At 35.5% G+C, this 25,676-nt stretch overlaps 1 protein-coding gene across 6 annotated transcripts in view; it reads left to right on the forward strand.

Annotated features, from left to right (window-relative positions):
- PAPOLA (poly(A) polymerase alpha) overlaps nucleotides 1-20,681 on the forward strand; it is a 45,931-nt gene extending 25,250 nt beyond the window's left edge. For 2 of the 6 annotated variants that reach the window (XM_014957517.1, XM_014957519.1), the window contains 10 exons: nucleotides 2,981-3,034; nucleotides 3,804-3,923; nucleotides 5,589-5,698; nucleotides 7,998-8,119; nucleotides 11,093-11,235; nucleotides 12,503-12,603; nucleotides 14,116-14,336; nucleotides 14,621-14,686; nucleotides 16,299-16,373; nucleotides 18,487-20,681. In XM_014957517.1, the coding sequence (XP_014813003.1) occupies nucleotides 2,981-3,034; nucleotides 3,804-3,923; nucleotides 5,589-5,698; nucleotides 7,998-8,119; nucleotides 11,093-11,235; nucleotides 12,503-12,603; nucleotides 14,116-14,336; nucleotides 14,621-14,686; nucleotides 16,299-16,373; nucleotides 18,487-18,582 (1,108 nt within the window). In that variant the 3' untranslated portion in view covers nucleotides 18,583-20,681. Of the gene's footprint in view, nucleotides 1-2,385; nucleotides 2,958-2,980; nucleotides 3,035-3,803; nucleotides 3,924-5,588; nucleotides 5,699-7,997; nucleotides 8,120-11,092; nucleotides 11,236-12,502; nucleotides 12,604-14,115; nucleotides 14,337-14,620; nucleotides 14,687-16,298; nucleotides 16,374-18,486 lie in introns of those variants that run through there. The other 4 variants (XM_014957518.1, XR_001413727.1, XR_001413728.1 and 1 more) reach the window with 4 other exon arrangements.
- The last annotated feature ends 4,995 nt before the right edge of the window (nucleotides 20,682-25,676 follow it).

The raw sequence follows: 25,676 nt of genomic DNA on the forward strand, positions 1-25,676 counted from the left end.
TAGCTTTGGTTAGTAATCTTTACAAAATAAAATCATTATATGCAATCATAAGTATGCAATAAATGTGGCTCTTAGTCAAACCTCCATCTGAAAGCTAGGTGTTTCAGGGATTATTTTTTTCCACCTCTTCACACTTCTGTTTAAATTGTAGATGCCTTGACTTGTTACTGGTCAATTCAAAACAGTGCATAGTGCTCTGCCAGATAAGAGAAGATCTGATCCTTGCTCTGAGACGTACTTTTAGAAACATTTCTTTTCTTCTCTAAAATCATAGCTCCATTCATCTGTATCGCTCTCAATGACAATTAGTTGCTGAATGTTTCTGTTGATCGTAAACACTTTTAACTTGTTGGCCCTGTTTAACTTCTGGAGGCTACTGCATACATGCATGGCAGGAGCAGATTAGAAATTGGGAGAATAAGGAGATCTGATTTTATTTTTCTTATTTGTAAAATTTCAACAGACAGTTGTAGCTAGGGGGGTTCAGTAGGTGTTATCTGCTTTTCATGTAGGTTTAAATTTTTCAGGTGGGAGGGAAACAACAAAAAAGAACATACATTTGTTGGATATGGTGTTTTACAGGGAAATGACAAGAATAATTTCGAATGGATAGAACATAAGTATGAAGTGTTAAATTGAGACTGAAATTACTAGAGCTTAAAGTCAAGAGGGAAGTACGATGATGAGATAAATAATACTCATTAAATGAGCTCTAGCATATTGTTTCTTTGCTATAAAGACAGATATCCTGCTAAATAATTAGAATGTAAACGTACCTTTTAAAAAAGTATTTTGAACACTTGCCTTGCTAGAACTTTAGATAAAGTGCAAATACTGGACAGCATCATAAAGAAAACTTGGAATGAGTGTTTAGGTGTTCTTAGTTTCTTCAGAAAATAATATGACTCTTAAAAATACTTTAGTTTTTTGTGGGTACAGTTGTTAATGGTGTAAGACAATTCTGTAATATCTACATTGGGTTATTTTTATAAAAACATAGAGCTGATAGGGACCAAAAACAAACAAAAAAAAACAAAACAAAAAAACCCAAACAAACAAAGACCTAGCCCATATACTTCAGAATAATTCTCTGCATCTAAAAAGCGCCACTGAGAGGTAGAAGCTCAATTTCAGCTTGTGTTATATAAGTTTTACTAAAAATGGCAGTAACAGATTACCAGTGATTAATTCCCTTTCAGCAACAACAGTTGGGTGTAGGGGGGAGAGATTGCATTTTTTTCTTTCTTTTTCAGCTACCTGAGCAAAAATAGCTAATCATTGTATTTATTTTCATAAATAAGACTTAAGGCTTTTTTTTTTTGAGGTCCTTACCAGCTAGTTAAGGATTTTAGACATAGTCAAATATTTTTTAACTACTTCAGAAGTGTATTTCAAAGAGCTGCTTTTAATAAGTAACTGGAAAATTAAATTAGTTTCTTCAAATACTTGCAGATTTGAGATTTGTCTCTTTCAGTTCATGCGTAGTTAAAAACAACAAAAAGCTTAGTTTGTCTTTCCTACTAAACGAAACATTCTGCAACTGTGTGTGGTATGTATGATGTAGGAATCTTATGGATCCTAGTTGCACATCTGGTGCTACTTAGAAGAAATTGATACTAGAAATTAGTAAATTCTCATACAGTATTTGAGTAAAGGACCCTTATTTTCTTCCTTCCTTTTTTTTTTTTCCCTTAGGAATGTAAATCATTGAGTCGTGGTATCCTACAAGTAACTAAAATGAGCATTTCAATAAGCTAATGGGAAAAACTCCTTAACGTTTTTGTATGAAGCAGTAAATGCTGCCAGAATGAAAAAAATTAATAGATAAAATGCCTTATTCAAAAGGGGGAAAAAGGTTCTCCAAAACTCTCTTTTCTAGTCCTCTTACTTCATTGACATTCTCTGACTGAATTCAAAGGACTGTAGCATTTAGCAGATTTTTTTTCTCTTGCCACCCTAAAGATAAGTACAGAAACATGTGGTTACTGATTTGATCTGTTGACTTTGATTTACCATTGTGATTTGAAGGCCAAGAGCATCTGAGAACTCTTCTTGCATCGTAGTCTTTCACCTGCATTCCTTTCTGTGAGGTGCATGTACTAGGGTCTAATCCCTCATGGTACTACTGTTCTTTAAGTCCTGCTCTGAAGGTACCTCAGTACTCCATATCAGTATAGAGTAATGCCAAGTTGCATGATTTAGGATGTTAAAATAGAATTCCCAGCTAAACTCTGAAAAACCCGACTATAGGCATTTAAGGTTCCCCCACCTCCCTCATTATGAATTTAAGTTAAAGTAATCATCTCCCATTCCACTATCCTTGGGCTTCTTTGTTTAAAATACCATTCTTGCTTTGTATACTGTTTCTTTGAAATTTACTTACAGTGGTATACACTGGTTATCCTGGAATATAATTGAGAGCTTAAGAATTGTCACCAGAGGAAACATTCCTTGTGAAGTTTCAGATAAGTGTCTTCAGACAATTCTAAAATGCAGATACAAATTTTTTTTTTTAAACCACATTTGATAGTATTTTTGACTTTGAACAAATGCATATGTGCTAACCGTTCTTCTAATTATTTAGAAATAATGTTGCAGTTAAGACAACTGACATGTATAGATGGTTCTGAACAGTTTTTACTTGCAGAGAATCTCTAGTATTCAGTTAAATCCCTGATCTCATTAGGTATTGAAATATCTGTACTGTTTTTCAACTAGCCTTTTATTAAGGTTACTCGTTTTAAGTGCAGTTGTAAATGTCCCTAAAATCTGAAATGTTTTGAGGAGTCCATTATTGACATGCTTGAGGGGCATAGCCTCTTTGTCAACTTAATAATGCTTAGTTTTATTATAGAGTATATACTTAAGCTAATAATCTGTAGTTTGCAATGTAGAATTTACTGCAAAGTGTTAATATTAAGGTTTGAATGTCTAGTTTTAGAAGTATAAATAGAATAGCATATTGTCTTTATCTCCAAAGGCATTATATTGTACTTCTAGCAAGTGCACCGACAGAAAAACAGCGACTAGAATGGTGAGTATAATGCTTGCTATTTAAAAGAAAACCAAAAAATACCAAAAATCAAAAAAATACCAAACAAAAACCTGTCGACCTCGGATGCAAGGGAATATCTAGTGTATCTAGTATGTTTTTAATGAAACAAAGTGGGCCTTCAGTGTTTCAAAATTAAATGGGTGAAGATAATGCACTTCTGAAAAACAGTAAAAATGAAGAACCAGGGAGTTCAGGCCATTGCTTGAATTTTGCTTTTTTACAGCACTGTCAGGTTCACTTTACGAATCGTGTTTTCTTAAGCTTTTTGCACGTTTTTTAATAAGCAGTGTGAGGAGGCATATTTTCAATCTCTTGAAATACTGTTTCTCAAACCAAAAATTCCTCTTTCCCTTGTTTCTGCTCTCTTTTATTAGAGAAGTTTTTAAGATTGTCAGGTATTGGGAATTTCAACTTGAAAATTCCTTAACTAAAGCCAAAAAAATATTGGAGTATGGGCTTCTTGCTGTCTGCCTTTTACTTCATGTGTAATGTCTTGCTATTTAATTCCATTTGTAAAATCAAGCTATAATGAGAGTTTCGGGGCATTCTGAAGCCTCCCTTGCATTAGTAACGTGTTCACTTCGTTTATTGGTCTGCATTAATCTGTCGTATATAGTGTGCTAGTTCATTTGTAGTCTCAAAAATTAGTATAAGGAGAATGTTGCGGATTTTTATCCTGATATATGATGTTAGATACTTCTATTATTTCACATAAATGAGAAGTTGCTAATAAATGACATTTATGCAGGGTGGGCTTGGTGGAATCAAAAATCCGTATTCTAGTTGGAAATCTGGAGAAGAATGAATTCATTACACTGGCTCATGTGAATCCACAGTCGTTCCCAGCACCCAAGGAGAATCCTGACAAGTAAGCAAAACTGTTTTTTCATGTAATGGTGAGGAACTAACTTGGCTAAAATACTAATCAATAAATAAACTAGCATTTTTATAGAATCTTAAATTAATTTTTAATGACAGCCACTGAAGGCAGAGTTCTAAGCTCTTTTCAAGTATTATTTGTAAAGTTATATATTCTTTATGCTAAGAATGTTTCTTTGCAAAAAATAACTTTAGGAAAGAATATATTTTGCTAGTAACTGTATTAGTTGCATAATTCCTTGCCAATAATCTGTATTAACTACTGCTACTTAGCTGCTGTTGTTTAGCATCAGTTGGTCAGAGAGTTTAGTTATGAGGCAGCACTGAGAATCAGGTGGAACATCAGGTGCAGCAGAACTAAAATCTTGAGTAACTAAGTACATCTAATGTTATTAAATTTAGCAGTTGAGATGTGTGTCACTTAAATTTGGTAATTGGTGATGTTAGAACTCCTTGGGATGTAGAAACAGAGGAGAGAATACCAAGCACTTCAAATTGTTCAGGATTATATATGTTTTCAACTCCTCCTCCCTTCTGCCACTTTCTCCCCCCACTTAAAATAATGCTTGCAGGTGTGGGGGCTATGACTCCTTTTAAGACTTTATTGTATTTCTAGATAGTGTTGTAATTAACTTGTAATGAATTGTATTTTTGTGTGAAGTGTGAGATCGGGGAAGAAATTTTTGTCTTCTCTGGGAATATGTGAAAACTCTTGTTTACCTTCCACGCAGCCTTTTCCAGACATCAACTGCTTCAAGTGACAGTATGGTGCTACCTTTTTTTCTAAATACATAAATTACATGCATGTTCCAGATAAAATTGGACAATGTCAGGCAGTATCTCTTCAGCACCGTTTTAGTGGGTAAATGCAGCTACAGCTGTCTGCATAATCACAGGCTCTGGTTAGCTCTTTTTTCAGAGGACTTGAAGTGGAGACAGGCTTTTAGGAAAGGTTATTTTTCCGATGTAAACAATGTATGTGCTTTCACCTGCCTGCCTGAATTTGTTCATTGATGATTAGAAAACGGTGGTCTGAAATAGTGTTACAGGGAAAGACATTTGAATTAAAACTTGAGCTGCTATAGAAGTGTTACACCGTGTTCTGTAATAGAATATAATAGTTCATCTTCCATGTATATTGTGTGAAGGTGTTAAAGGGAGGCTCTTCCTACCTGAAAACCTGTCAGTTACAGCTGGGAAATCTGAGAGTTGAAGACAAGTTTAGGTGGCAGAATGGAAGTTGTTTAGTCAGGGAATAGATTCTAACTGCTTTCGGGGTCAGATGCTGAAAATCTCTTATATCCTTTCAGATGTATTTCCTTTACAGTTGCAATGGCTAGTTGTAAGTCCTAAAAATGAAAGAATCTGTACAGAAGCACAGTTGAATGAAATAATCTACTGATGATTTTAGTTCATTAAATTTGCTGAAGATAGATGTGTTAATGTTTCATGACTTCTTTTTTTTTTTGTATTGCAAATGAAAATAAGGACGTGAAGTCAGTTGTTTTGGTTTTTTTCTTTGCTTTTCTATGGTTAGCTCCCCATGGGTAGTGGAGCTAAAATGTACAACTGTTTCCTGTTGCAGCATATAACTTATTAGATTATTCAGTTCTTTGGCAATAATACATGACTCTTTTATATAAAAATTTTCCAGGGAAGAATACCGTACAATGTGGGTGATTGGGTTGGTGTTTAAGAAAACTGAAAATTCAGAAAATTTAAGTGTTGATCTTACCTACGACATTCAGTCTTTTACAGACACAGGTGAGTCTTGCTTTCTAGATCTTCTGTTGTTAGTAAGTAACTGTCATTGTTCATAATGTAGTCCGTGTCAGTAGTAGAATTGTATCTAGACATAGAGTAGAAGGATTCAGCTAAGGAGCTAGGGTGTTAATTAATGAAATGCAGTTTTAATGAGTTATAATGCTTCTAGACATCTCAGACTAATCCTTTTCAGTTTGTTTTTCATTATAACTGTTTAAATGATGCACACAAATATTTCAGATCTCGCTAAAAATGGTATGTTATATTGGGATTTTTATTAAACAGGAGAACTGGTTATCTTACGCAAACTACCTGGCTTATTCTCATTTTGACAATGTGTATAGTTAAGTTCAGCTTCACCAACTAATAAAAATACTTAATCAGTGGATTGAAGCTGAATATCTAGTAGACTCCAGAAAAAAAAGTGTTTCATACTAGCTAGTTGGTTCCGTAGCTTTTTTTTTTTTGCAATGAGTGTTGGACACGAAAGTAAACCTTTTTACTGTTTGTGTGTGTGTATATATATCTGTATATATCTGCCTTTTTCAGACAAAGGGATTTTTATTTTCTTAACATGTGTGGAATATGCATTTTTATTATAAGTGGTGAAGGTGAATCTATAGACACATCATCCTAATTTTTGAGACTTTAGAAAAGGCATATTATCTTAGTTGCTGCTTTGAAGGAGTGAAGGAATCTGAGTTTCTCAGGTCTTACTGTTTATAAACAGCTATTTCAATAATGTACTTGTCAGATTTTTGCTATGAAGATAGTAAAACTTGCACTTACCATTTTGAATCTGATTTACTTGCACTACATTTAAATCTGAAATTTGGCTAAATATATGCAATTTAAATGAAGTAGCTTATCATTGAATCATTGTAGACTGTGATACATAGTTTTCTGTTCAATTTGTGAATACACTTCCAAAGGTAATCAACTATTGAACAATTTCTCTTTGCATGTTGTGGATTTCTTTTTCATCTCAAGTGAATGTGGGTCTGTCTCCCGTGTTTTTAATCCACCTCGAAAACTTCTGTTTGCCCTGTCTTTTGGAACAGATCCTAAGATTTTATCAAAACGACGGAAGCATTTTCAAGAATGAAATTGGGGGATAGCTTGCTTTTTAGTGGGAGCAGGGGGAGGAATAGAGTCGTGAACAGTGGGCTAGGTTTTCCTTGTATTGAAACTTTAGTAAGATGTAATATCAGAAATAGGGAATGCTTTAACCATGTCTGGCTTTCCTGAGCATGCCCCTACCTTAACTGTAACTTGTATAAGCTTTACAGAGAGTTTCTTCAATACCTTCTTATGAGCTTCTTCAATACTAAGAATTAGCGTAGTAGGCTCTTTAATATGCAGTATTCATTGAGCTCTTTGTGTGTCTGTCTCTGTTAAGAGCTTTTTAATTACACTTTCGCAGCCAGTTCAATGAGATCCTTTAACATTTGCAGAATAGACAGTGAATAAGGGTGATGCCTCTTAAGTTTTTGTATTTCAGATCTGCAGAAAATATTTTCTGTTCATACATCTGTCACAGCTTTGTTCAACATTGTATAGAAAGTCAGTGTGAAAGAACAACAAACTCTTCATTTTTACCTGGCTTTACTTAAATTCAAGATGCTGAGTTGCAGTGTAGTTCCTTTACTGTAGCATTAACCATGTCAACTCACCAGAAGTAAATGTTCTGAGGTGAAGAGAAATAGCTCATAATAGTAGACATAATTAAAAAACAAAACAAACCAACCAAAAAAACCCAAAACACAGGAGAAAAAACCCAAACATAAATCACTGTTGTATAAAAATGTAGCAGTATCGGAGTTGCCAGAATAATTTGTACTATATTAGTTGGCGTACAAGCATTCAGCTCCTGAATTAGAACTCATTTGTTGTAGGAACTGCGTAAATAAAAGCTGAATCAACTGTGAAGAAAATAGTTTTATTTAAATACCGTAATTCTTATAAGGAAATCTTATTTTTATCTTTAGTTCCTTTAAGATGAAATGAAGTATTCACTTCAGAGCTGTTAAAACTTGTTAACTATACAGTTTAGAGAACTGCATGCTTGTGAGATAATTTTCTTGGAAAACAGATTACCTGCTTCCAAAGCAACATTTTGGTGTTTGTACGATCTGTGCTGGCATAGGGGGCAGTTCACTGTCTTCCTCCACAACAAGAAAACTCTATGCTTGTTCTTGAGCATAATAAATGTTCTGAAATGCAAATTGTTTCTGCCTGGGCAAGTAAGTGGACTTTGCAAAATGCTTCAATATGTCTTAATGTTATTCTAATTGTGTAGTTTATAGGCAAGCAATAAACAGCAAGATGTTTGAGATGGATATGAAGATTGCTGCAAGGCATGTGAAACGTAAGCAACTTCACCAACTGCTTCCTAATCACGTGCTTCAGAAAAAGAAAAAGGTAAACTTCACTAATATTTGAGAGCAATAAAAATGCCATTGAGAAATGATTCCTCAGCTTTTTAGATTTACTAATCAAAGAACTAAAATCACATTCTGAAAGTTTAATTTTACTCCTGTAAGCAGTGTACTCTCATTTGACTGTAGCAGTGCTACTAGACATACTAAGTAGAATATAGGTTTCCCACAACATCAACAATGTGGATAGTATCTTCAGGTCTGGCTGAAATATATTGTACTTTGGCTGTCTTAAGCTATACAGACTTATAAAAGTGTAATAATAAGGTTTTAAATCTTCCTTGCTGTTTTAACATGCAGGTCACCTAAAGGAAGCATTTATAACAATAACAATAGAACAATCAGTCGAGCAATTCTTGTTATCTCCAGCTTTTTCCTCTGAAGTTGTTATTACTTAGGTTTTCCTGTAAGTCTCCTAAATATAAAATTGCAAGTCATCAGATAAAAGCAGCGTAGAATGTTGAACTTGTTGCTGCATTTTTGTATCTAGGATGGTAGTCTGTTGCTGTAACTGAGGTTGGATACTTCGATAATTTGAGAGGAAGTATTCTTCAACCTGCAACTTGGCAGCTTTTGATATTGTACATTCTTGTAATTAAAAGATCTAAATGACAGTCTTGATATCAGAAAGTTGCCCATTGCCAGCCAGGGTTATGTTCTCTGTCAATGTATAATTTACCTATGTGGCCATACTTGAAAATGGTAGCAAAATTTTTAATTAAGCTGTTGTGTGGGGGATGTGATTTACTATCAGTGGAGACAGGAGGAAGGAGGTGGAACATTAAATTTAACAATTTAGTCTGTATTTCAAAACCCCTGCTTCTTTGTGTTAGCTTAATCTGAGAGCAATACAGGTTTGTTTTTGTGAAGAGCTAAACAACTGTTATATACTCTTTCAAGTGTGTCTGAATAACGTGCTTTATTACTATAGCTTGTTTGTACTACCTGCTTTTTTTAAAGAATAGGAAATCTTGTATTGAAATAAAGCATAAATCTGTTTGTATTACATTTCGGAGGACAATGCAAATATTAAGTAATGCATCTCTTTAAGTCGTACTATGTCAGAAGAGGGTTTTTCTTCTCCACTGTCTAAGTTTAAATCAGTCTCTAAATTCTCTGTATTAGTTGTGGGTTTGGTGTACATCAGTATTAGCCTTATGATCACAGGCCCTGGTTCTCATGGGGGACTTCAGCTACCCTGACATTTGCTGGGAAGACAACACAACCAGGCACACACACTCCCAGAGATTTCTGCAGAGCATTGATGATAACATCTTGACACCTTGACATAGGTGGTGGAGGAACCAATGAGGAGAGGTGCTCTGCTTAACCTTACACTGACAGACAAAGAAGGTCTGGTTGGGGATGTGAAGGTTAGGGGATAGCCTTGGCTGCAGTTACAATGAGATGGTGGAGTTCAGGATCCTGTGTGGAAGAAGCAGGGCAAAAAGTAGAATTAGAACCCTGAACTTTGAGTGCTGACTTTGGCCTCTTCAGAGACCTACTTCGAGGAATCCTATGGGGTAAGGCTCTAGAAGGAAGGGAGGTACAAGAGAGCAGGTTAATGTTTAAGCACCACTTCCTTCAAGCTCAAGATCCGTGCATCCCTAGGAGCAAGAAATCAGGCAAAGGAGGCAGGAAACCTGCATGGATGAACAGGGAGCTTCTGGAAAAACTCAGATGGAAGAAGGAAGTTTATAGAATGTGGAAAAAAGGACTGGCCACTTGGGAGAAGTATAGGACCACTGTCAGACTATGCAGGAATGCAGCGAGGAAGTCTCAGGCCTGCTTGGAATTAAACCTGGCAAAGGATGTCAAGGACAATAAGACGGGCTTCTTCAAGTACAGCAGCAGTAAAAGGAAGTAAAAGGCAAAATGTGGGTCCCCTGCTGAATGAGGTGGGTGGCCTGATGACAGAGGATGCAGAGAAGGGGGAGTTACTGAATGCTGCCATTGCTTGAGTCTTTACTGCTAAAGCTGGCCTTTAGGACCCCCAGACCCTGGAGGCAGGAGAAGAGTGCCTGGAGTAAAGAAGACTCTCCCTCGATTGAGACAGATCGGATTAGAGGTCATTAAGCAAACTTGACAGCCACAGATCATAGAATCATAGAATTATCTATGTTGGAAGGGACTTTTAAGATCATCTAGTCCAAGCATCACCCTAACTCTGATAAAAAAAACCATCACTAAGCCATGTCACTAAGCACTATTACTACAAGTGGAAATGGGCACAAACTGGAACACATTTCATCAACGCGAGGAAAAACTTCTTTACTTTGGGGGTGCCAGAGGACTGGAACAGGCTGCCCAGAGAGGTTGTGAAGTCGTCTCCTCTGAAGACATTCAAAACCTGCCTGGATCTGTTCCTGTCCAGCCTGCTCTAGGTGAACCTACTTTAGCAGGGAAGTTGGACTAGATGATCTCCGAAGGTCCCTTCCAACCTCTACGATTCTGTGATTCTGTTATTATTTGAAGTTAACGAAAGCAGTATCTACAAGCCCACAAAAACAAAGAAATTTGAAATAAAGCTGAAAATACAATCACTGAAAATAATAACTGTTTATCTTACGTTTTTGAACATTATTGATTCAGACAAATGTGTACCTGAATTGTGAATCTGAAAATGTAAACCATGTAGTGACAGGATAGTGTATTATGTACTTGTAAAAAGATTTGAAAATTGTCCATTTGTTTTACATTTTTAAATGCTCCAATTTTAGGGTTTTTTTTTCCTAAAAATGTACTTAAATGTAACTGCGTTTAAGGCACTCATGCATGTTTAGTTAGTGGTGGAAGCTCATCACTGTTAAGTCATCTCTCACGTTTGTTTTTTTTTTTTTCTTCACAGATGTAACAGCTAACATTTTGCATAACTCAAATAATACATCACTTGAATCTGTGGTGAATTTTAAGCCCTTAAGACTAATGCAATTTCCTTTTGTCTTGTGGGTTGCAGCATTCGACAGAAGGGATCAGGTTGACAGCTCTGAATGACAACAGCCTCGACTTGTCTATGGACAGTGATAACAGCACGTCTGTGCCTTCGCCTACTAGTGCTATGAAGACGAGTCCGTTGAACAGTTCTGGAAGTTCTCAGGGGTAATGAAGACTTTTGGTCTTGTTCCTAAATTACTTGTGTTAAAAGCAGAGTAAATACTGCATGTGTGAGATACCACAGTTGTCAAGCTGTGAATGTTCCAAATTGGAGCTTGCAGAATTCTTATTTCCTCTGTAAGCACTGGAGCAAGGCTAAATTTTGGGAGATAGGGAGCATGAGGTTGGACTTCAGATGAGGAATTATAGAGTTGAGTAAAGATGCTTAAAGGAACAAGGTGATACAAAAACTTAGTGGCGCTGCAGTAGGAGTCTGTGAGGGGTAGTGAGCAGGAAATTGAGATTTGAGAGTGAGGAAGAGTTAGGTGAGTTTTGGATCAAAATGTGAGACAGTAGAGAAGTTCAGTATGGGAAATCAGTAGTGCTACTGGTATTACTGATGATATCTATGCAAATTAAGTTTAGGAACATAATTTTCCATTGTATTTTCAAAGCATACATATTAATGTTTATTTTAATACTAATTTCCTGTATTCAGTCTTTCCCTATCTAAACTTCAGTTTGCCCAAGTAAATGGGATTCTACTCTCTCATCTTTCAAGGGTCTCATGTTTTTATATTTGATAGACAAAGAAGTTAACATCAATCTTCTACAATTGTGCACTATTAGATATATATTATAGGATATTGTGTAGGATAAAATACTTAAGTTCGCTAAACTTAGTCCTTTTGACAAGTGCTCTTTTAGTTAGTCTTCCTTGGTAAGCGATTTCCAATAGTTGATGCCACTGACCATGCTTTTAAAATAAATCTACGGTATCTAGGATGTCAGGCTTGAAGTGGAAATTGCCCTGTGGGTTGATCCTAGGCATATACTGCTTCTCTATTTCTTGAAAATGAAACAAGAATATTTTTTTTTTTGTCATGTGAAATCCCAGGCCTTTGCTTGGGAAGTCCAGACTGAACTAATAATCATAATGGTATGTGTAGACTGAAAACAAACTTTATTTGGGCAGACATTGCCTTAATTTTTGCCTTTTTTTAATGCAACTTTTTACTGGTCTGAAAAACTGTCTCTGAAATTATTCAGATTAAGCATTTGAAATAGCTTCCCTTGCTCAAGTTTGATAGGAGATTGTCAGTGCTCATTTCTGTCTTCCCACGGTGACATGGTGTTATAAGTTCTGCTCTGTAATGTAGGTAAAATTCGATCAGCTACAGTTACTAGCCCTGCATATGATGTGAGGGAAGGCAGATCATATAGCACCATAGATTTACTGATGTTCAGCATTTTGTCATTTTTCTCTTTTTAGCAGAAGCAGTCCTGCGCCAGCTGTAACAGCAGCATCTGTGACCAACATACAGGCTTCTGAAGTCACTGTGCCACAAATAAATTCCAGTGAAAGCTCAGGGGGTAAGGAGAATGGGATGGTGTATTGTTTCTATTGAATTTTTTTGTAACATTTATAAAGCGGTTTTTCTTCCAGTTTGAGATCTTTACTTAATGTATGCTGTAACATGTTCCTAACTGATTTCTTTAGGACTCAGATCATGGTGGAATATTTTGTGCTGCAATGTTTGTTTATTCTTTTGTTCTTCGGGATTTGTATTTGCCATTCACAATAGCAATAGTTCTCCAATGACCCGAGGCAGGTCTGTAATTCAGTTGGTCAAATGAGGAAAAACTACCTAAAGCTGGAAGAGCAATTTTTATTTATTTATTTTTAATCCGTTTTGTATTTAAAATCAAGAGGTGACTCTGTACTGTCTGTAATCTGTGCTTCCATGTTCCTGCTCCACGTGCTTCATGAAGTTGATTGTAGGAATGAAGAAGACTCAGATGTAAGGAGAACACAGGCTTTTCTACTGACATATTTTCACGTGTCCCACTGTGTGTGGTGACTGTATCCTCTGTTTTCTACAAGAAAAAGTACAAAAAAAAAAACCCAAAAATTTAAAATTGACTTTTTAAAGAAAGAACAAATGCTTCTGGTGAAAATGTTCATTTAGCAGAGTCGGCTACTTCTCTTTTTTGATGGAACTTTAGCTGTATACAAGGAGTGAGTCAGAAGTAGATGGAGAAGGGGACCAGCTGGTTAACCTTTCAAGATGAGATGTCTCTTATTTCACTCTGACATGTGGGATGGTAGAGTCTTACTGTTCTCTGATTTTTATCATTAGTCACAGGTGCATCAGTGTGAGTTTGTCCATGAGCACTAAGTGGAGCTTGAATGACATGACTGTTTTTTCGGATTTGGAAGCACATCAGAAGTTGTTCATTCTTGTATTTTGGTTAATAAAAAGCAGTCACCTGATAGTTATTAATGAGAAATTTTCTTATCATAGAGCATCTCCCTATGTGTGCTTATTGGTTTGAGGTATGTAATTGATGAGGTAGAGCTTTGTCATATGGAGCATTTTTCAAAAGGATGTATGGAGTGTCAGATCTTTATCTGGTGCTCTGTGATGACTTCATATCTGTCATTGCATACTGTGATGTTTGAGTGACAAAGGGAGTATCAGATTGCTATTGGATTTGATTTAAGGCAGTCTTTGGCAATGCATATATATAATAGATTACAGAAACAGTAAAACTTCTTTGGGTACCAAGAATAATATAACTATATTAGCACAGAGCTCTGTCTGGGCCAGTATAGCCTACTCTGAAGCAGGGTTAATTAAACCAAGCAGAGTTTCACTGCCATGGCTACCCTGTATCTGGACAAGAATTCTCTTTCAGAATGAGCTTGAAGCTGAACTGTGCTGTGTCTGCACACCTGCTGTTCCAAATGTGATGCTTATACCGCTAGCTGTACCACTTCCTTGATACCAGGGGCTTTGAATAGAGACCAAAAATATCAGTGATTGAACTGAAATGGTTCCATCAATTCATCGTATTGAAGCTTTTTAACTTATCTATCCATAGGTACTTCAAATGAAAGCATTCCTCAAACTGCCACACAACCAGCCATTTCTCCACCACCAAAGCCTACCATCTCTAGAGTTGTTTCCTCAGCGTATCTATTAAATCCATCACCAAGAACTTCAGGAAGTGTTGCAACAAAAATGCCTAGCCCTGTCACAGCAGTGAAAAGGACATCTTCTCCCCATAAAGAAGACTCTCCCAAGAAAATGAAAATGGAAGAGGTATTTGAGGTTTTGAGATCTCTGCTTTATGTATTCAGCTTGCTTAGGTGTCAGTGATTTTGTTTTTATTATGCTGATACTCATCACGTGACACATGTACTGCGTTAGCACAAATGCTTAGATTCTAAATTCTTGTCTTAAAAGCATTTTTCTTGTTAAAGTATAACATGTTGATTCTTACAACTAATTCTGCCCTCAAAAACACAACCTTATCTTCTTGTTGATTTTTTTTTAAAATATGTTTTTATGATTTTTAATAATTTCTGGGTTTGTTTGCATTTTAGCAGGATGAAATAAGTGAAGATACTAGCTGTATAGATTTGAATGAGGATGAAAAAATGGAAACTAAGGTATTTATGCCTAAACCATACAATTTTGTGTATGTTGTGTGTTTCCCTCTAGGAATGACTAAGACTGTGTGTAGTACAGTATATTCTCTCCAGTAAAGATACCAAAATTGTATATCATTTCTCAATGTGTATGTCAATATTGCTGAATTGCAGTGCGTTACTCACTGCCAGGCTAAGCTGAGCCTGAGTCCATGGTCATATAGGACAGTGATTTCTTTGCTGGTCATTCACACAATGTTATGCATAGCAAAAAAGTTACTGATGATATTGATATTTAAGCTTATTAAATCAGATCACGGCTTTGCTTTGCCTGTATCCCAAACTTGATATATGATGCTTAGTTAAGGAACAGTTGTCCTGTGTATTCCATCGGGATTTTTGCATGTTGGGCTTAGAATCCCAAAGCCAGGTACTACCGTGTTCACTTTGTAGAGTAAAATAATTGAATGATGGTAAATAAATCTTTTCTGATAGTGAAGTTATTGTATGAAGTTACGGCCTAAATTTTGGGGACTTGCAGAGATTTAAGCATGCCCCCTCATGTATCTTGTAATTTAGCAATTTTTCTGCTTATTGGTGAACAGAAAGGGTGTCAGTCTGTCTTTAGTCTTTTGATAGCAGCTCCCCACTTAGGCATATGTAGAATTTTTATAGGGCATGTTCTGTTGTCTCTGGAATACTCTGGAAAATATGCTGATAAATTAGAATATCTATTAAAATGTTGAAGTGCTTTGGTTTGGTTTCCACATCCTTAAGTGAGGAATTGTATCTTGTTATGTAGTCACCTTGAAATCTCTTTGAACTCAAGACAGGTGAAGGCAGAAATGCGTGTAAGCATTTAATCCTAACATTGAACATAGATCCTCTGGATACAGATCATTATAGAAGACATTGGTAATCCTGTTAGCTTTTGTTGTCAGTCTCCTTTAAATCTTTTGAGCTTAATATGCTTGGAAGGAAATTGAGAAATGAACTTCTTTAATTGGCATTAACACAGGTATTTCTCCATTGAAATATGTGCCATTTTGTTAGGGTATGGTTTACTACATGGTACAATTGTAGCTAACAGGCTGTTTTTATGAAAACGAGAATGTGCCACTGTCCTGCTTTAGCCGTGCAGTCCCACTGTTCTACCTGGAAAACTGGCTCTGACACTCACCCGTTCCTCTAGAAAGCTGATTCAACCCATTAAAGTAGCGGGAAAACTTATCTGGCAGAATGGCAAAAGGAGTGGAAAAGCAATTTAATTTGCAAGAAATTCAGTAGCTTTTCACATTGTCTTCCTTGATACTACATTTTTTGTCTTTAATTAGTTGAATGACATGTAATGTTTTCCTATAGGATTCTGTATAAAATGCATTAAGTGGTTAAACAAGTGACAACCGAGAAGTGAGGTAGCTTGTGTTGATGCCAAATTCCCAATCAGCAAACATTCTCTAGTGTGGTGTTTCTGTGTTTTAAAAGGATGGATATTAATGCAGCAAGTACCCATACTTGCCTTTTTTCTTTTGCTGTGTATGCACAACTTCAGGCATTCTGGTTAATGGAGTTCTGTATAAATAACTTTTATAATGGAAAGTGGTGTAACAATGTTGACTCTCTCATTTTTTAGGAGCAACTTGACACAGAAGTGAATGTTAATTCTCAAACAGAAACTCTTCAGACAACTTCTCTGCAAGCTCCTCAGGTACTGTTTTTAAAAACAACATCTCTTTGCGTGTGCTAATCTGTGGTGAAAGCATTGAAATTAAAATAAGTCCAGATGTTAAAAATAAAAGTATAATTTTTAATATAAATCCATTTTATGGAAAGCTGTTTGTTGTTACTGTCATAATTTTTGTGTTTTAGATGGTCATTGATCTTATTGAATGTGCATTGTAGCTAAACACGTATGGCTTGCCATACAAACTGACTGAACCAGGATTCGCTCTTCTGAATTGTGTCTTCAAAGTAAGGGCCTTGGTTTATTCCTTTGTGCTTTGCACATCACAGAATGATCCTTTCTAGTAAGGAGATAAATGCTTTAAATATCTGTTGCTCAAAGATGTGCTGGTAGAGGTTGAGAAAATATAACTTCAGATTCTGATACTTGGTATGAGAGAGAAGTTGTAATCCTGTAATTCATTAGCCAGCTGTGTTGCTTCACTGCAGTATTATGTAGGGAGCATTGGAAAACTAGTCGTTAAGAATTCTGTGGCATTCACTCAAATTTTTGTTCCTAATATTGCACATCTTTGTCTTTACTAGCATTTTTAAGCTTCTCTTAGTGCTCCACTGATTTCACTATCACAAAGTATTTTATGTACGCTTTAGTCATTAAATGATGTTCAGTAAATATATTGATAGAAAATGGAGATATATTGCAATAGTATTAATGGTATTTTTTATTGGACTTTATGAACTATATGAAGAGTACTAAGTAAAGGTATCAAAATTATTTGGCAAAAACTGTAGCTGTTACATGGGCACTCTGCTTCATTTAGTACACCAAGTTTATTTCACTTATTGTTGAGTGATGACTATATAAAGCTTTGTGGCTTTTACAAATTATGTAGTTGTTACTTCAGCAAAGGTAATCTGGAAACTACAGTAAGAGTGGTGGGCCTCTTCTGTATTTTTTCGGTGTTCTTGTTGGCTTTGTTTAAAATACTGCTCATGCTGCAGAAAGCAAACATGTTAAACCATAGGTCAGCAACAGCTGGAGTGGGCTACTGGGGGCAGGAGGGGGGTCAAAGCTATTTTGCTCCGAGTCCTTGCTGCATTTTGCTTTGCCACCGTATCAGTCAGTGTTAACACAATTTATTTTGTTTTAATAAAACAACAATTAAGAGCAGTCATTTTAATGCAGTTTTTTTCCTATGTACAAAATGTACCTTACATTAATTTTGAATGTTTATAACAGCACATTTCATGATAAATTATGGGAATAGTGCATAATAACTGGGTTATCGGGATGGCAAATAATCTGCTGAGGGAAGAGAAATATTTCAAAACTAAAAGCACACAACAACAAAAACAAAACAAAAAAAATTACCAACCAACAATAGAGGCTTGTTAAGCATGTGAGAAATTAATGAGTCACACTGAATCTTGAGAGTGTTCTTTTCCTGTGTTTCCCTTTACTCGGTTGAGAATACAGTTTTGCTGCATGGAATTTAAGTCTTTCAAGTGAGGGGAAAAAAGTGTTCATGTTATTTTCAAGGTGAAATTCTTAACCCAGTCACATAGCGGTGTTTCAGAGTTCATCATCCCTTTTCTATGTAGATAAAAACCAACATGAAAAGTTGGAAATTTGGCTGTCAACAGCTTTTAAACAGTCTGAAATGTGAATGCATGAAGACGCACACTTTGCATAGGGGACAGTTTTTCATCATTCATCTGTAGAGGGCTGAAGCTTAACACTGAATTGTTCAAAGGAATTTTGAAATACTAAACATGTAGATCAGATAGTAGATGTCACCAATAAGGCAACCCTTATTATGTGGATGTTGTGTTTTATTATAATAAAGGTTATTAGTAGGCTCAGCTTTATCTGAAGCACTTCCTAATTTCTTGCAGCTGTTGAAAAAGGAAATGCATGCTATGAAAGAGACTCTGGTACAAATTTTCCTTAATAATGACTGTGTAGGCAAAGGAAATACCTGCTTCTGTACTTATAATTTGCAATTATCCTTATCTTGATATATTTGTAAAAAATCTTCTGAAGATCTTGTTTTTGAAAGTTAGTGCCAATTACTATGATGTTTTTCTTTTGATATTACAAAGTTAAAATGCAACCAAACTTCTTCTTTTCTTTTCAGAAAACACCCAGTACAGACCTTTCAGATATCCCTGCTCTCCCTGCAAATCCTATTCCTGTTATCAAGAATTCAATAAAATTGAGATTGAACCGGTAAAAACAACCTCAGGGGTCCATAAACAGTATCTGCCAACTCAACCTGTTGTCTTCTAATGGTAGAAAAAAAGGAGAACGGAGGGTGCAAGACTAGAACATAATCGCAAATGGATTTAGGTATATTTTGTGCACTTCCCTTTCTGGGCTAAAATCACTACTTGATTGGAAGTCCAGGTTAGTATGCGAAGCCAGGAGTACAATTAATGTGTTAGCAACAGTTGCATTAAATATTTCGAAGGATTACTGCCTTTAAAAACATGAACACTCTTTGTAGCCATATTTGACATTCTGATTGAATTTGTTTGATGCATTGTTTCAAAATTGAGATAAAACTGGCATAAGAATCCCTTAAATGCACTTTTATGTACTTTTTTTTTATTGGAGTATGACTAATTTTAGATCTTGAGCTGATACGCTTTCTTTTTATTGAAGAATCTCTTCAATGGTAGTACTCTGCAAATTGGATGACGTTCTGTGATATACTATACATTGAAAAGAAAGTGTATAGTATATCTAGTTCAACTGCCATCAAGCAGCAGTAAGCCTTTCAAATGTAATGTCAAATATAAGACATAAGTTGAGTAAGTAATTGGGAAGTTTTGGCATTGGTGGGACATGATTAAGATGTGGTCTACTTTTATTTATAGGATTGTTTTAAGGTGCATACGGATGAGCAATCAAACAGCAAATAAACTTTCCTTTGAGCTAATCAAACTCCTTATTCCCTTTTTAATCCCTTTATTTCATGGGAAAAGCTTTTGCGTTTAATGTTGGTTTGTTGGTTTTTTTTTTGGTTTTGTTTTTTATTTTTTGCAGCTTGTATGCACCATATAGGACAACAGTTATTTATATAAAATAAAAACAAGCCATGTATTCATTTGGGTTCTCCCCTGCCCCTTCGTTAAACATAATGCCTTGTGGCCTGTAGGCACAAATTGAAAATTTTGTCCCATGACTAAAGTAAGTAAATATTTAAGTAAATATTGTGTGCCTGTGGAATATAACACCTGTCTTGATGGCCTTTGAATCACTAAATATAAGATGATTTTTGTACACTCCATAAGTCCTGTATGCATTAAAAACTTCAAATTTTAAATAAAGGCAAAAAGATTTTTCCCTATGAATTTTAACCTTTTTATTTTTAGATGGCTCATCAGAAATTGTTTTACATACTGAACAACACTGAATTTTTAAAAATCATATTTCTAGTAACTACTTGACATCTAGTAAGCTCTCTTACTCCTATTTTTTGTTCTTGTAGTCCTATCAAAAAAGTAACAACTCTTTTTTTTTTTTATTTTGAAAGAACTGAATCTCTCATGGCAAAGAACAGCAGTATTTGAGGAATATGAGGGATACCAACAGTAATATCAGATGTAGATAACAAACTTCATGTTACTATTACTTAAGTCTGAAATATGTGGGATGTCAAATCATACTTCCCATACTTTGATTAGCATGTTTTATGAACTTCCATCTCCCATTGTGCTCCATCCTATTACACTTGCATCTTTCATGTTAAAATTAATTACTTACACTCTCCCCCTTATCCTTCTAAATTAATTCTCCAAAGTCAGAGTGTAGCTTCTCTTTTACTTAGGCTGTGCAGTAACTGAAGGGGTTTTTTTTTGCCATTTGTCTAAGATGTCTAGTATACAATATTTCTCTTTTCCTTGCCCTGTGCAGCCTGCTGTCGTCCACCCCCCAAAGAAGGTTATATTAACAGTTGAAGTGTACAAGGTGTCTGTGTATTTTGTGTAGCTATGGAGTTTAGATCGAAATTGCCAGGCACAAATTTAGTCTTGTCATTTTGTTTACACATCGGAAAATCTTTTTTCATTTTATTAAACGTTTCATGTAACTGCACCCAAGTTTTGCCAAGCTGGAAACTTGGAACCTTTCTGTATAGTGACTTTTTAATTCTAGTTTTCATAACCTGGAGATCAGACTGTTGCTTTCGCATGTTGTACGTAGTGTCTCATGACTGGAGTTTGCTTTGTTTTATAGTATCTGTACTCCTTGTATTTTTCAAGAGCTATTTTGTAAACAGATGATGTATTTCTCCATTGAAAACACAATAAAAAACAGCACAATCCCATAGTTGTCTGATTTTTCTGAATGTACAAAATGGATTTTACTCTCTTAATTCATACTTAACTCTTAAATTTTCTGCTAAGACAAAATATGGTGTGGCCTAAAAGAAATAGTACATAAGGGTTCTCTAAATAAGCATGATGTTAGATATAGGAATAGATGCTAGATACAGTCCTGCTCAGTGGGATGTGGAGTTCTAGTCTGTTGGAGGGAAAGGTTGTGGCTTGGTGAGGGTGGTTTATTGCCAAAAAAACCCAAAGCAAACAAGCAAAACATTTTAAGAGCATCCATTCCTTGTCTCCTGATTAGGAGTCCAGCTTCAACTCTTAGAATTCATAAAAGCTTTTCTTTTTCAATTTTTAAAAGCTGACAAAACTATGATAAATGTATGCATAAACAATTTGGGGCTGTACTGTTTCCTTTAAAAGTTTGAACTCCCATATTTTTAAAAATAGTAGTTGCAACAGTGTTGACATCTTCGGCTTGCTGTTCTTGCAAGTGACTATTCCGTATGTCAGCAGATGGCACTATTTCTCTTCTTGTCAAATAGTTTAGGCTTGCCCTGAAATAAAAGTAAAAATTACACGTAGTTGTGCATCGCTTGATTGATCTTTGTATCAGCATGAGCCCAATACTCCAAATGCTTGATGTGAGTAACTTTAATAAGTAGCCTCCTTTTGACTAAAATTTCTTTAACTGCTAAAACCACTGATGATTATGGTCTTCGCATTATAATTACCCTGCCTAAAACAATAAACCTTTGTGTTGTATATATTTTTCACAGCATGCAATTGCTTGTCTTGTTTAGAACAGATTCATCATCTTTATATCTTGCCCACCCCGTCTTCCTTTCATCACAGCTGATGTTATTTATGGTTTTAATTCCTCTTTTATTTTCTGCAACCAATAAAAATCTGCTAGTAGATATACAAATTTCTCTTCAGTGTTTCTACTGGCAATAGGCTTCAATAGGCTTATTTTTGAGTTACCTGTCATGAACCTCCAGAAGTAAGTTCACAGACTCACAAGGATCTGCAAACAAAAAGCTTAAAATTACTGTTGTAGCCAAAACAATTAACATTAATAAGCCGTGGTTCTAACAGATGGCTTTAGACATACTGATTTGAATCAGACTTTGGAATTGATGAGTTCTAGCTGAAGTTGTGCTTCCTTGCTGTAGGTAGTATGTGTGTATGCTGTTTCTTGGTGCATTTTTTCTTTTTAATAATGAATATTAATGGATAGTAATGTACCTTAATGAGGGAACAAAGTTTAATCAATATTAAAAGTTAAAACCGAGTTCTTCAGCTTTTACAATAACTAAAAATAATTTAGTATTGCAAGAACACACTAGGTATTACTGAGCCAGAATCTGTACTTAAAAGCAAGAAAAACTAGTGTGGTAGTTACTGAGGAAGCAGATTATGTTCGCTTACACATTATTTCTTTTGGAGGTTTTGCATGTTGAAACGATCCTGGCATCATTTATGTAGCTTTATAAACACACTAGTAAGTACCTTTGCTGCACTTAATCTCTCTTCGGCGTCATTGTGGCTGAACAATACTTAATTTTGTCATGTAAAACTGTGCAGATCTTGATAGTGCACTCAAAAATGTCTGTTTACACATATTAGCTGAGTACTTGGTAGGTTCACTTTTTTAAGGATCCAGTGTTCATATTGGAAAAATGTCAGTAAAAAACCAATTTTAGTTTACTACTCTTAGTAGAATTAAGGATCTGTTCAATAGAAACAAACCATCTTGGATTTGTTGATAGAGGCAGATGCGGTTTGATACGTCTCCAAAGTTCAAACTAATAATTTGAAATATCTACAAACATCAAACATCTGCTGCTATCATCACCAAAAGAATGCAAACTTTGATATCAAACTTCAGAGGGCATGCTTTATTATGAAAAAGATAATATGATGAACCACTGCTGGATGTCCCATCTGCTTTTTGGGTATTTAAACTCTAATGGTTTTTTAATAAAGTTTATGCATATTTGTATTGTTCTGACTAAATTCTGGAAATGTTATTTTTGGGTAAAGCTGCATATATTTATTTAAATTAAGAAAATAGTCTATACATTTAAACTGCCCCACAGCAACTGTGGCCCACACAGGTACCAGACAGTTTACAAGTGCCGATGTCTTTTTGTCTGTCTTACTTGAGAGCCAGCACGTCTACTTTATAAATGCATTTCATGTTTGTATTTTTAGAAGTTAATTTTCTCAAGAAGGCTACTTATGTAAATATACTACATGCTTAAAATCTACACGTCAATTTGAAGTTTGCTGTTCATCTTAAGGTTATTTCTGTGCCAGTTGGGGTAATTTGCTAACCTAAAGCAGAAAACTCTGAACATTGAATGGAATGTGAAGTTGCCATCCCTCATCGATCGGGCATTTCGAATGGCATTAAAATAAAACGTGGGAGGGTGGAATTTCTTGACGTTGAGGAACAACTTTCTTTTTTTTTTTTTTTTTCCCCCGACCCTCCTGAATTAGAAAATTGATTCTAAGTAGTCATAATAAATGCGATACTTCTTAAATTGGCGTGTAAGAGTTTTGCACCGCAGCTTGTGCTTCAGCACCACTGAAACCTTGCCCTGCCGTGGCGGCTGATGCTCGGTGCCTTCCAGAAATCTGGCATGCGCACTCCCCCTGTTTGCCTTCTCAGTCTGCAGTGGAGCTGTTAATAAAGAGATTGATGATAAAGTTGTCGGGAAGAGACAGTTGGACAGGACTGCTCGCCATGAGTGACAGAGGGCACGCTCTGCCTTCACAGCCAAGAACGTTGCCCCCAGCAGAGAGCTGGCCATGCCTGGACACTGTGCCAAGCCTGCTCAGCGCCTGGGGAGAGGAGGCTGCCGCTTTTAGGAAGGGTTTCGATTAGATTTTTAGCTTGCCTTCTTAAAGTGAGATTTCATTTATTTAGGATCGTCACACTTTTTTTTTTTTTTTTTTTTTTTTTTTTAAATAAACCTCTTGAGAAGAAAAGCCATTCCGGCACCGATACATAGGTTAGTGTAGACAAGTTCTGAAATCTTTGTGCCTCATCTGCTAGGACTTCTGAAATATCTAATTGTGGTCTGGTGAAGTGAAATAGAGATTTCTTGCTCTTAAAATTAAAAACGTTTTTTGTTTTTTTATGGGGAATATATGTATTATTCATGTATTCAATCTAGATATTAGCTTCTGTAGGAATCTCCCTGCCAAGATGTCATAAACTTGATTCAACTCAGTCACATGGTTGGAATAAGAGAAGCCCAGAATGATGGATGAGAGCATTCATTGTCTCAGCCACAGTTTATCATGGATAATTTTTATCCATCACAGTGTAAAAAACAGTAAGACTGATAAAACATTTGATGGTTTAGGCCATCTGCTCATGCAGTATATTAGAATTATTAGTGATTATTCCTGTTGTTTCTTACCTTCATTCAGAACAGTGTGGGGATTTTCTATACCCTAATGATCACTGTGACCACTAAATGCAGTATTTCATCTAGGAATGGCTTTTTTTTCTTTTCCTTGTAGAATAGAATCTTGTAAGTTCTTATAAGTAGTGAGATTAAAAGATCCTTGCAACCCTAATGAAGAACAGTGACTTAAAAAGCAGTTTCAATAGCGTATGCTTCAATGTTTTGCTTTTGAATGTATTTGCAGGAGGAAGATTGATCCTTTTGGTCTTACCGTATTTTAAGTGGTGGTAGACCATTTTCTGTGGACAAATTGTACAAATACTAGTAAAGACACTTTCCCAGGATTATTTCCCACAGGGCATTGTTTCTGAATTTTTTTAAATTAAATTGAAATGTGAAGTAGTTTACCAATTAATTAATAAATTCATTCTTTATATATGTATTCTTTCTCATTCTTAAAAAGCACAAAGACTAGAGCTTCTGTTCTATAAGCCTCTGACCTAACTAGAGATGAAATCTTGTTTTGTAGTAGTTGCTGTGAATAAAAAAATGTTGCATTGATGTAGTAACATTTTTCCAGTAGTTGATATAGGAACAAGGAATTCCTCCTCAAATTTTAAATTTTGCATCTTCACTAAAAAAAAAAAAAACACAAAACCAAACCACAAATTCAAAGTTTGTTTTATGAAAATGTAGGTTTCATTCTGGAGAATCTCAAGTGTGTCAATTTACTGATTGTGACTATAGTAACCTAAGAAGATTTTTATTTTTTAATTTTTTTTTAATATAGGGATATAAGCTAACTCACTCTTGCGTTTATGTTTGTTTTGAAGGTGTAGGAGTTGGTTCCCAGTCTCAGTCGTGTTGCTCTGAATAGGACCTGTCTAGCCGGAAGCACACCAGATGTTCTGTCTTTGCAGATAAAGTCAAAATGGCAAGTTTGATCTAGTACCATTAGGAGTCTTTTTTTTTTTTTTTTTTTTTTTTCAAGCTTAAAGAATACTTTTACATCTGATTTACTACAGGCTGTATTTTTAAAAATGCATGGAAGTCACACTTTGAATTGTTGATTTTCCTGTCTGGCCCTTTAGTTTTTCAAAGGTAAACTGAATATTAGTTACGACAATAGGCTTCTAGTTCTGTTTAAAATAGAGGTAGCTCTACCATTTATTACTATTTAATGTTCTAGTATTTTAACTTTTTAAAGTTGCCTCAAATTTCTCATTTTTCCTTTCAGCACCCCCAGAATGTTATGTGTCAAACTGAATACCTGACAACAGGGAAAAATTTTCAAATTTTTAAACTTGTGGGAATGAATTGTCCATTCCTGCGCATTCCACTAATGTCACATGTCATCAGTGCCCTCTTCAGCTGTAACAGCTCATTCTGGGGCTGCAGGATGTTTCTTTTTATATAACATAGTCCTAGTGCTTTAGTTTCTTCAAAATGAAAGGTGTCATGGTCATATTATTTCAAAGATGCTTTAATGTGGCTACACGAGGAGAAACAATATATAATGTGAAAGCAAACAAACAAACCCCAGCTGTAAATATGATATTAAGCAGTTTGTTAGA

The sequence above is a fragment of the Calidris pugnax genome, unplaced genomic scaffold, assembly GCF_001431845.1.
Source record: "Calidris pugnax isolate Ruff unplaced genomic scaffold, ASM143184v1 scaffold211, whole genome shotgun sequence".
NCBI lineage: Eukaryota > Metazoa > Chordata > Aves > Charadriiformes > Scolopacidae > Calidris > Calidris pugnax.